Source organism: Charadrius vociferus, unplaced genomic scaffold (genome assembly GCF_000708025.1).
Source record: "Charadrius vociferus isolate BGI_N301 unplaced genomic scaffold, ASM70802v2 scaffold1285, whole genome shotgun sequence".
NCBI lineage: Eukaryota > Metazoa > Chordata > Aves > Charadriiformes > Charadriidae > Charadrius > Charadrius vociferus.
This window is the reverse complement of record NW_009648435.1, coordinates 86035-98690: the sequence shown is the minus strand read 5'-3', so window position 1 is coordinate 98690 and position 12656 is coordinate 86035. Positions and strand designations below refer to the sequence as shown.

General features: G+C 42.7%; 1 protein-coding gene across 1 annotated transcript; it reads left to right on the top strand.

Moving 5' to 3' along the window:
* Positions 1–1173: 1173 nt before the first annotated feature.
* On the top strand, positions 1174–7268 carry RNF168 (ring finger protein 168, E3 ubiquitin protein ligase). The gene is made up of 6 exons (XM_009885388.1): positions 1174–1474; positions 2382–2458; positions 4147–4323; positions 5009–5133; positions 5462–5549; positions 6201–7268. Exons 1-6 carry the CDS (start codon positions 1174–1176, stop codon positions 7266–7268), a joined length of 1836 nt encoding a protein of 611 aa, XP_009883690.1.
* The last annotated feature ends 5388 nt before the right edge of the window (positions 7269–12656 follow it).

The following is a 12656-nucleotide window of genomic DNA, read 5'->3' as shown; positions in this document are numbered from 1 at the left end:
CCCGCGGGAGCGGCGGCGGAGCGGCCTGGCCCGGCGGCGGCGGGGCTGACCGTTTGCGGGCTGGAATCGGTGCGGAACAGGTACGGCTTTTTAACCAAGTAGGCCTTTTTTTAATAAAACACCTGCAAAACCGGGCGTTTACATGTTGTCTAGCAACCTTTTTAAAAATATATATAAATAAATGATTTGTTTAATGGAGAGCAGAAACAGTAAAACCCAACTTCGAGTATATTTGTCTCCATGTCGAGTTCCTGTGTGACTGAAATGGGGGTCTCTCTCAGAAGGACCACCCTGTGAACCTGGCTGTTAGGAAGCCTGTAAGAGCTTTCTTAAGTTCCTGTAACTTAATATTTTTAACCTTTTTGCTGTGTGTGTCTTTTATTTTTATCTTCTGTTCCACAGTATTTCTGGGCCAAGTCAAGCGTCCTGCGAGGAGGGCTGGTGATAGAGCGGCTGGATGTTCCCCACCATTTCAAGCCCTACAAGACAATGCTGAAGTGTTGACAAGCTTTGGTTAGTTCTTTGCTTACAAAGAGTTAACAAAAAGTATTTTGGCTTTCTAGTCCCAGCTTAAGCAGAGACTGGACAAGGAAGAACCTCCTCTCCTGTGATGGGTAGGGTTGTTGCATTTTGCCTTCAGAACAGGCTGGAACCAAGTCTGTAGCAGAAGCGGCTTTTGAAGGACGTGTATGTACTGAAAAATTGGCTGAATGGAAGGTTAAATCTGAACTGACTTGTACTGAATTGACAGGAGGGAAGGTTAAGGTACCCACAAAAACGTATCCAGCAAACGTGAGCGTAGCTTATCGCTAATAGAGAGGATGCTGGAATAACTCTCACCTTCCCCCCCGCCGTCTCCTTACCACCTCCTTGCTGTCCCCAAAGCGCCTGTTACAACTCACTGGAAACTGCGCTAGGAAAACCTGCTACAGTTCTGCTGTGACTTCTGCAAAGACTTGTGTCTTCCTTTGAAAGCTGAGAATCTCTTGGATTGTGAGCAAAAGCGACCACTTAAGCAGACTTCTTAAATCCACTAACTCTTTCATAAAGTGGCTGTAAAACTGAGCATTTTCTATTGTCTTTTGTATTCATCACAGGGAAGTAAAACACGTGTTTCTTTTTGCTTCCAGGTACTGACGTTGTGCTAGTCTTGTTCCTCTACTTCGAGTGAGCATGTCGAAGAAATCGGAGGCTCCGCTTTCCTTGTCTGACTGTCTCTGCCAAATTTGCATGGAGATCTTGGTGGAGCCCGTCACGCTGCCGTGCAACCATACCCTCTGTAATTCTTGTTTCCAGCTGACCGTCGAAAAGGCCAGTCTTTGTTGCCCTTTCTGCCGGCGTCGAGTCTCTTCCTGGGCACGATATAATGCCCGCAGAAATACTCTTGTCAACTGGGAACTCTGGGAAAAGATTCAGAAGAATTACCCAAAGGAATGCGAACGTAGGATTAACGGACAGGATTTGGAAGAGGAAAGTAAGTAAAGCGTCACTTGTCCTGGGATGTCTCTGCTTTGCCAAAGTAATTACTGTTGGTGGACTTCGGATGTTGTGAAATAAGAAAGTGTGCATAGACAGGCTGTGTTACCGCTAGAAAATGCAGTGTCAGGAGCTCTCGCCTGTGAAAGGGGCTTGGAAGACGGAGAAATGGCCGGCCGTGCCTTTTTTTTGTTTGTAGTACTGAGGGTAAGTTGCATTGTTTGGTCATTTGAGTGGATATTTGCTCATGATTTGGCACAAAGCGTTGGGCCTATGGCTGCCTGTCCCTGTGAAGGCCGTAATTCATGACTGGTACAACTTCAGCTGCAAAATCTGTCAGTGCAGTAGTTGGCATGTGTGTGTTTATCACTGTCAAATAAGTGAAGGGGTTAAAATTTTTTCAACTCAGATGCTGTAAATTAGTTTGGTTAGAAATTCCAGGGCTTCAGTCAATGCAGGAGTCTCTGAGCCTAAAATTGTAGCGTTAGAGAACAGGAAGCGAAATCTGATTAACTTTTTGAAGAAGGATTTGGGGGTTTATTATGTTGTAAGCTCTGTTGGGGGAGGCTGATTGGTAGGTTGGCTTTATGACATGTTGTTCCACTTACAGTATTAAGAAGTCTTTTCAGTTGCAAAAAGCAAAAGATAGAAGTTATGGCCAGCATACATATGTGCATTATATACAGTGCTTGGAAAACACTGGCTGTTCTTGCCACTCTGTAACACAGTGCTTTTTTGTTTTGTTCCTTTGTAACACAAAGTGGGTTTTTTTCCATAGCACTTGATTTTAGTCAAATCATTCCTGTGCCAGGGTATGGAAGTGATCTTTTGTTAAAATCTTTCGTTGTAGACTATCGTTATCTCGCTTTGTTCCTCACTTCTGTTTTTTCCTCCCCTTCACTTAGTCTGTGTCCCCCATCCGCAACACCAGCTGAGCAAACCTGGGGAACTGAGGCAGGAATATGAAGCAGAGATTAGCAAAGTAAGTCTAAAAATACAGTTAAATGCATAAATGCTTTATATCTAGTTATTTTAATTGTTCCCACAAACAGCTGTAATGCTACTTCCTGAAAAAGAAAGATACTTAAAAGGGCATTATTGCTGCAAGAACAGACTGGTCGTTCCTGAGGCATGAATTAAATTTTTAGCCTTTATGGAAGAGACACTTCCTTGTGTTTGACATGAGGTGATGTTTCTCGAGTTTTCTTGTTCTAGTTGACCTGTACCTCTTACCTCACCCTCTCTGTAGGTCCAGTAACGTATGCTGTCGTGTTGTCCTTCAAATAAGTGTGCTTCGCAGGCTGGGAAATACACAAAGACACAGCAGAACGCCCAGGCAGGTCTCCATTAGCCAGTACCTTGTGTTTCCGAAAACTGCAGAAGACTTCTTTCAGGGTTAAAGAGTGTCGTCCTTTAACTGTCTGCATCCCTGCCCACACAGGCTAAAATACCTTTTACAGGTCCTCAGATGCACATAAAGTATTTCAGACTAGGAAGCAGAAAAATTTTGGATCATTTTGGCTTTGGTCTTCCACTTGGCTTCTTGATTTCCCTCCCTACGTAACATACCACAATTAGATGAACTTGGGTAATGAACATACAGCATTTTCCTTCCTGTTTGCTTGCTCCCTGTGTTATCCACGTTCATTTGAAAATCAGAAAAGATTTTCAAGAAGTCTTAATGTTTATCTAAGGATGTCTTTAGGTCCTTCTTCCTCCAGTTCAGACATGGTACAAGTAAGAATTATAGTTGGAAGTAGTATCGGGGTGCTCCTTTCCCTGGCAGCCCCGTTGCTGGTTGTTACAAGCGCAGGGGGAGTACCTGAAGCAGAGGACGGTGGGATTCTCTTTTATGGTAGATATGGGATAAGATTGATTGGCAGCAATAGTATCAATGGCTAATGGAGACAGTGCTGGTGAAATAAGTACTGATGTCTGGTGCCAATCATAACACATCACGACATGATTTGAACAAAGTCAGACTTAACATAGCTTGTGTAGTATGACATTCTTGACATTCTTCTCTAAAATAAATTTCTGTATTCTATTACCCAGTTAAGAAAGCTTAATGCATTCTTGAAGTACTTTGCTGTCCTTGTGGAGTTACTGAAAACTGATTTACCAAGAGCGGATGTCTGCCAGAAAGAAGGCAGGTTTAAAACTCTTGGTCTGCTGCTTTGGGTTTTGCACGTTGCAAGAGAGCAGGAGGACTCAGCAGAGAGAGGTGCTGTCTCTAAGGCATCTTGTGCTAATATTGGCATTACGATGATAGAAGCGGGCTGAGCAAACACCATGGTCTAGTTGGCATCCAGCCTTATAAAGAGTTTTGAGTTTCTCTGTACATCTATGTATTTGGAGATCTTGGATTTTGTTACTAACGTTTTCAAAAGGGGAGTGAAGGAATTTGACCTACCAAGGTTAATGGTGTAGTCTTACAGAAACCAAAAGGTGCGTCACTGTTACCCAATTGAAGACTCTACACACAGTATCAGTTGGATTGTTACATCTTCGGAGAGTTGTGCAATTAAATACTGGCTTTGAAGTGTGCAGTGTGTCTTTTCGAATAGCAGATTGTGCACGTTTAAGGAGTGTCAGCCATGAGGTTCTGGCGTAAAGTGTGGTCCTGCCGTAGTAACCAGATGCATTTTAAAAAAAAAACATCTTTTTTAGGTGGAGGCAGAAAGGCGAGCACACGAACAGGAGGAGAACAAGGCAAGTGAGGAATACATTCAACGGCTTCTAGCGGAAGAGGAGGAGGAACACAGATTGGCAGAAGAGAGACGGAGGGAGATGGAGAAACAGCTGAAGCAAGATGAAGAGTTGGCCTGGCAGCTGAGTAACAGTCTGGTGAGTTAGGATCAAGGCAGGCAGTAAAAAGTGTGATATAGGGCAAGCAACTTGGACTTTGCAGAACAACAGTTAAAATTTTTAATAATTTAAGTTTGTAGTTGGAAGCTGTTGTCAGCTCCCGGTACTTTAGATCTGACTGACTATTAATTTTTGAAGAACCAGTGGGAAGGTGAAGTACCCCAAACATTTCTACCTGTATGTTATCAACTTGAAAGGTGGTGGATGTTTTCATTCTGAAACATTTTAAAACATTGGTTTTCTTCTGAATACTTCCTTTAGCCATGATTTTAAAAATACTTCTTTGGAAGAAATTGATGTCTGTAACCTGTACTGAAAAAAGGGATGCACGATGAAAGTTTAACGTATGTTTTGGGGTTTTTTTGTTTGTTTATTTTGTTAAATTTGTTTTGGGGTTTTGATTGATTGGGTTTTGCTACCTGATGATAGTCCTAAAGATGAAACCACTTATTTGAGTAAAACCTCTTGTCCCTTAATGTCTGCTACAGGAAAATGTACTGAACATGTAATATTTCTCATTCCATAACTATCCGTTGCTTACAGTTCTAGGATTCTTTGGGCAAAAGTAACTAATTCTGCAGCAGAAACAAAGTAGTTCTCCAGGTTTTCTCCAATTTGTGTTGTGTTTTGTTTTACATGATGCTATTTTTACTTGTGATCCAAGAACGATGATTCCAAAGGACGCGTGCTCAGCAGTCCTTCCCCAGTAGGCAGTCTCTCATCTGAAACATCCCCAGCTAATTTGTGCAAGATGAGGAACAAAACAAGCAACTCTGGAGACATTCAGAAGTAAGTAATTCAAGTTTTTCTTCTTTAATTATTGGTCTGTTTCTTGGTGTAGCGTCCCTCTGCTCCATTTGCTTCCTTGGAGTTCTGTAGTCCAACTTCCCTGGATAGTCTGCGGCAAATGTAAACTGTTGGGTGTTACAGCATCTCCTCATAGGATAATGCTGAGGAGAAGGGAAACACTTGCCCTTCTCTCTTTTTTTTTTTTTTTTTTTTTTTTTTTTTTTTGTTTGTCAGAATGAACCTGAAGATCTTGATTAGTGCAAAGGACTGACAATTCAAGGAAAAAAAATTGTTTAAAAAGGCATACTTTTTTTTTTTTCCCTTTAAGGTATCTGTCTCCAAAGCATCATCATACATTGGGATCAGCATCATTCTCTAGAACAACAGAAAGAGGAAGGAATGACTCCGGCTCTGTGGTAACTAGAATCATTTTGTTACAAATCTCAGTGTTAGTAATTACGGGTTATTTTCCCCGTGTCTATAGGATTTGCAATCCTGTCTTCCCATTGCACATCAGCACTGGCAGTTTATCTTGCCCTTCTTGAACTACCTTCGGTATTCGTGATTCCCCAAAGTGGAAAGGGAAGAAACCATGCTGGACAGTCTGCAGATGGCTTACTTCGATAGTTAACCTTGTATAACCTTACCTGAATGTCTTCAGTGAGGTCCGGGTTGCAACCAATGGTATATAAAACTAAAATGAGGGTTCTGGAGCTCACTGGAGGAGGTTGCGCTCTGATTTTCATCATTCCATATGTCTGTCTGTCTGATCTTTCCTGTTAGGCTTCAAAAGAAACCAAGCAAGCTAATACCCTGAGCAGTTGGAGTCATTGATAAGAGGACAATACTGCAGTTGTAGTTTTGGTCCTTTAGCTAGGCTTCTGCAGGTTAAGTATTTTTGTTATTATTAAGCAATTACTTTTTTTTTTTTTTAAAGAGAAGAATCCAAGTTGTTATCCTCGATTAGTTATGAGCAGTGCAGCTATGAGAAGTAAGATTTGCATTTTATCCGTACCCATTGGCTTTTGATAAATTTACTTTATTAGCAGTCTCTTCCTTTTCTTCAGGAGACCAATAGCAAGGAAGGCAGCAGTTCTGCGTGGCAAGATGAGCAAGAGGAAATGCCAACACTGTCTCCACAGCTGACCAGTGTTGTTAAAGATTCCAGTGCTAAGGATTCGTTTTTGGAATCATGCATGAACTATTTCGGTGCCTCAGCTTCAGAGGAAACCACCACTGTCAAGCAGGATAAAACACCAGGACCAAATTGTCTAGGAGACGAAGTTCCAAGCAAGCTTCATGGACTCGCAGAAGGGGAAGGGTCTAGAACAGTTCTTCACAGATCCAAAGGAGAAGATGATGGAGTTGAGTCAGACAGCACCAGTTTAACATGTGTAGAAAGCATAAACTGCAAAATCTCTGCTGAAACTTGCTCCGGTATTCAGTCAGCAACAAATTCTGTGATGTCTGACAGCAAAAGTGTAATGTGCGATATCACGAAGGTGGCTAGGCACTCGGATGAAGAGAAACCAGAGAGACTGCAGAACACTAAGGAGACTCCAAAAAGAAAGTTGCTGGAGCCACCAGCTGAAGCAGCAGTTGACTTGTGCATGCTTGATAAGAGGAGAAGAACTTTTCCAGAAAGCTTAGAGGACCAAGGGGAGCAGATAAATGATTTTAACTTGCAAATGCAGAAAGCCTTTGAGCAGGAGTTCTATGAAAGGCGTATGCAAGAGGAGCAGGACAGGCTTCTGGCTCTGCAGCTACAGAAACAGATTGACAAGGAAGAAAGGACACTGAATCGACAAAAGGGCTCTCCAGATGAGTACCTTCTTCGCACCAAACCACCTCGGTCTGTGAAAGACTCTCCTGCGAGAAAGGCAAGTTCTAAGGTGGCAAAAGATTCAAAGGTTCCAAAAAAACAGGCTGAAACAAATCACCGCAAAACTCGGAAAGGTTCTTGCAATGAAAACTGGCAGTCCCCGACCAGAGTCCGAATGAAATCGCCCAGCATCAAGGGAGGAAAAGTTTTGAATTGCGTGGTTAATACCAGTGAGGCAAACGATATTTGCTCACTACCTAAGAATAAGCAAAAGACGATCCTTCAGATGTTTAAAAGCTCTGCTGCAGAGTAGATCAACAGAACCATAGACATGTGGTGGAATGAGAATGAAAACCGTGGTAATGCTTTCTCCTGTGTTCTGCAAAAAGTTTCCTGTAAACAGTTTTAAAGATGTTGCTTTAGAGGGGGATTGCTTTGGGTCACAAAGTTGTGTATTCTGAGAAGTTTTAGTAACATACACACCCCGACTTAAAAAAAAATAAATTAATTGGGCTTTTCTTGACTACAGCTTATTTTCACTTGCATTTACATCATTTTGAATGTGAATACTGTTAGTGTTTAACAATAACTGATGGTCTTCTCTTAAAATGAGAATTCAGAGCCTTTTACGGAAAGGATGCACATTCCACAGAGGAAACTAGCAAAAAAAAAAGAGTCTGTACTTCCAGTTGTCTGCCAGCTGCAAGGTTGAAGCTTCACTCCGTGTAACCGCTGTTCTGTTAAATTGAAGCATGTTATTGGAATTTAGGCTATTTTTTTAATTGCATTGTTCACACGGCAGTTAACAAGAGTATAACTGGACAGCCAGTCTTGCAGACATATTCTTTCCCTCTCTCTCTCTCATATATGAACCCTTTTCTTAGGCAAAGAGGGGAAAAAACAGGTCATTCTCCCACCGCAAAAGCCAAGGATTGTTTATAGACACCAGTAGTATAAGTGATTGTGGGCTTGTGTTTACCTCTGTTTATGGAGGTCACTTCTGCAGATCCGGCTCTCACTGTCATTAAGAAGAAGATGCTTTCGTTTTCTTATTGCTAGTGTTCTGCAGCTTTATTCTTGTATAATATTACCTGTATTTAGTGCTATTTAATTTTCATACTTAAACAGGTTTGAGTGTGATTAAGAACACATAATAATAATAAAAAAAATAATTAGTCCAGAAGACAGTTATGATAGAGAAAGTTAAACCAAAAGGGGGAAAAACTGGAGTTGTCAGTGATGACGTAACCATAATTAAAGGTTCACAAAACTACCATGCCTGGCTGTAACTGTTTCCTCCCCCCCCATTTTTAGAGGCACTACCAAATACTGTCTTCCAGTTGAGTTTAAAACTAACGTCATTCAAAAGAATTTACAGTTCAGACCTGTGGGGAAGCTGGGGCCCGTCAGAAGTTGAGGCTGGGGCAGAGTTGACCAGCTGTGACTCGGCAAGGGCAGTATTCCTGGTGGAGGGCTTTATCTGTTGTTATTATGAAACTGTCTTTTAGCCTTCCTTTGCTTGTAATGAGATACTTCTCCACCGTACCTGTTTGAAAGAGAGTGAAGCACCAATCTACATCGATGAAATGCGTGTGCTAATCACCAAAGTTTGCAAATGTTTTAAACCCCATTGATCATATATAGACTTGAACTCGGTTCTGGGAAATCTGTTAACAAAATACTTCAAAGCTGTATCTTCTTAAACCAGGGTGTGATGTTTTAAGTTTAAAAACAAAAAACAACTGAAATTTTATTGAAAGCATAAACAGCATGCCAGGCCTGAAATGTGAATTGGATTTTTTCTTTGCCTGCATGTCTTTGTTAATGGTGGGTTTCTCATAAATAAATGATCTATTTAAAGATGCTTTTTGGGAAAGTTACAACAGGTCACTAGTTGCAAATCACTCGCTTTTCCTTTTGCCACCTCAACCGTTGTGCTGGGAGCCTTCCTTCAACATAGAAACAGTTTCTGTTAAATCCTTACCTTTGTTGGGGTGTTTTTCTGTCTTACCCAGGCAGTTAAGTACAATATTTCATTCATTAAAGCATTTTTTAAGACTGAGATATTGACTGTTTTCATGCTAGTGACACTCGGCCTTTCCAGTAATGATAAGCATGTGAGAAGTAAGCTTTCCATTTGCAAAATAGATGAGGAGAAAGAGTTTATTTTTAAAGTCTGTTCAGCCTCATTATACAAACGATTTCTGAAGTCTGATGATTATTTTTTTAACTTGCTGGAAAGATGGTCCCTGCTCTGACATGGAGCGCCTCCTTCTAAGATCACGTCTCCCAGTGACTGCTGCCCATTCTTGAGCATTCCTGAGCAGAAGGACCGCGAGTTCCTCTGATTTATTGCCGTTTGGGTGTAATGGGTTGTTTAGAAACAGGTTCGGAGCAGTGCAGGTCAATTCCTGGCCTTTTCCCACACAGGTCACCCCTGGAGCCACCTGCTGCTAAAACCCTGAAATTTATGCCCAATGCAACTGTCTGCAGTTGGAGACGCTTTGTTTCTGTGGTCCTGACAGTCCTGCTGTACCCCTCAAGGGGTTCGAACACCTGCCCTGTTCTTCTCCATCACTGCCTTTAATGTCTGGCACTGAAAGAGGCTGAATCTCAAGTGTTTTGAACTGCTGGCCATTCATAGGTGAGAAATAATCTTGTGTGTATTACAAACTCTGCCCTGGGTTACTTGCTGTATTTTCTTGGATCAACTGTCGTTATACTCCAGTACAGCAGTGCTGGCTTTGGAGTTGCTTTTACAGCCGGCTCCTGAAGTCTGATAGATACTTGGTGAAAAAGAAAGGGAAGCCTGTGTGGTTGTACACATGAATATCCAGATAAAATCTGAATGGAATGAAGCTAGAAATGAAATACATAGCCCCTAACAACCTTGATCTTCGTTAGAGGAACTTAATCTACTGCTGTCATTGTTTTGGGGCTAGCTCTATCCCTGACACTAAGTAACACAAACTTAGTGATAGGGTAGGAGACGTTTTGTTTAAAAAACACTTTAGGGCAGCTCCCTAGTTCAGTAGGGTCATGCAATCTAGCTGAGTACACCCCAATAACGCACAGTGGGCTGCTCTATCAGCTCACTGCCAGTGGCAGGGTTCCTGCACTTGTGTCAGCTCTGGCACTCGGGGACTCTCCACAATCTTAATTCCTGGTGTTAGGGGAAAGCATGGAGGGAGGAGAGGGCAAGGCAGAAGGGAGAATTCCCCCTTTGGGCAGCAATGAGCCATGTGCAACCAGCTCAGCTGCACTAGAAGCCACATCCCAGTATATAGGATTGCCACATTTAACACCAGCTTAATTCCCTTTTCCTCCACAAGCTGTTTTGTGGATTCTACTTTTTCCCTTGTAATGTGTTGATTATGTGTCTCTTCCATATAAGGTTTATGAAATGCACTAAATTAATCCCAGTTAGAAGTTCAATAAGGGGGGGGGCTTTTTCTATCTCACTCTGTAGTCTTGCACGGACTCTTTCTTGTCATCAAACCAAGCAGCAGATCCTGCTGCTGTGATTCCACTGAAAATCAATTAAAAAAATTACAGAAATTACCAATTTCAAAGGTCTAAATAACACATAAGTGTCTTTTGGTGTGTGTGTATATATATGGGGGGTTGTTAAATTATTTGGGGGTTATTTGTGTTTTTCCAACTTTCTGGATTTTTTCCTCTGTGTAAGAATGACCTCTTACATGAGAATCATCTTTTTTTTTTTTTTTTTAAGCAGTATGGAAATAAAGCAAGACTAAAAAGTTGAGCATTAGTTAAAACTCAACTTTAACTGCAAAATAGACAAAATCTATAATCTATACCAGAAGGCCAGTCCAGCAGCCTCATCTGAGGTGGGGTACTGCAAGCCCTCAGGTCCCAAAGCTGATCATATTCCTTACTGCGCTCATGGCATAATATTCCTCACCAGGCACCTCTTCAGCCTGTCCTTTTGGATTTTTCTTGTTGGAGGGTGGGATTTGGCCACTGCTGAGTGGATTTTGATTGCACCAACCCCCTTTTTCCATCACCATGGGTGCTTTGAAGCAGGTGCAATCAGCTGGTTTAATGGTGTTTGTGCAGCAAGAGTCCGTACTTAGGCTGTCTGAGCTGGTGTAACGGTTCAGTGCTGCTCAAAAGGGTGAGCTTACCTTCTGCCTTCAGCTGGCTCTAGTGGTTTATTTGTCCCCTTTGCAAACAAGTTCAGCTCATCCAACTGCCAGGAAAAAAAAAAACAACAAAAAACAAGCAAGTACCAAAAAACCCAAATACTTTGTCAGGCTTGCTTGCTTCCCTAAGAGCCAGAGCTGGTGTGGGGGTGGGAGGCAGGGAGGGGAGCAAGGTGTGGAACAGATCTACCTGTTCTCATGGCAGCAAGCTTTTAAATTGTCTTAAAGCTTCTAAGGAAAACTCTGCCTTCTGTGGTACTCCCTTTGGTTGACACTTGTTAATGACAAGGGGCTCTGCAGCACTCCAGCCTGCTGACAGCGCTAGCAGCAAGCCAGCCACATGCAGGGCTATGATGGAAAACAACTGAAAGTAGTAAAATGTTCCTTTTCTATAGATGCAATTTCTGCAAGTAGTGTTCTGGTTTGAAGAACCCACAACAATTTATTGTCCTTTAGACAATTATTGTCTCACCCAGTGACCCCTCCCCACCCAGGAGGGGATTGGGGAAAAAGAAGGAAACCCAAGGGCTGAAATATAAGCAGATTTAACAGAATAATACTAAATAATTAACATTAATAATACTAAAGAACCGATATTGATCCTGATGCCAATATAAAATACACAAGGACTATCCCCAGCCCGTTCTATCTGTAGAAGCTGTGCACTCCCAGCAGTGACAGCCAATGTGGGGCACCACGAGCACTGCGGCTTCAGGAGGAAGGGAAGGGCTCAGGGCTCCGGCACCGGGGTGAGGAGTTCTCTGGACCACCACCATCACAGGAGAGAGAGAACTCCTCAACAAACTTTCTAATTTCTATGGAATGTGCCATCCATGGTATGAAATAACCCTGTTGGCCAGCTTGGCTCAAGTGCCCAAGTCTTTCTCCTCCTCATCCCCACACCTGGTGAGCTCGAAAACACTGAGACCTTCAACCCCACACACCGTAGCTGTCTATAAAGCCAATATTTTCACAAATTCAGGCATTAGCGTCTAAAAGTGCAGTTTTCCCTAGCATTAGAAGAGACCTTACTGAAAAGTAAAATTATTGAAAGAGAAATTAGAGAAATCAGTCCTGTGTTGCTCAAATCAAGACGTACTGGGATCGAGAACACCCAGCGTGCTTGTTGTTGAAGCTCTTTCTCTTCTGACCTTGAAGATCTGACAGCAAAGTATCCCAATAGCATGGGCTGCCCTGTAATGAGCTCCCTTGACAGGAGCCCTTGACAGGTGGCCTTTCTTGGCCACCTTGGGTCCTACCTCCTCCCTCACAGTGCCCCATACACGCTTCTGTACGAGGGCGAAGGCCTGCCAGCCCCCTTGCTTCGCCATGGGCATGTACGAAGAGGTAAATCTGCGTGGAAGCTCTGGCCTCACGTCACGAGCGTTTCGCTGTCGCCACTAAGGCCTCTGCTCCTCGAGTCGCCGCCATTAATGAAAGCGGAGGGTCGGAAAAATGAGGGGGAAAAGCGTTTGAAAAGCCGCGGAGGCCACTGAGGCGGCGGGGCGGGCCGCGTTGCCATGGCAACTCCCGCC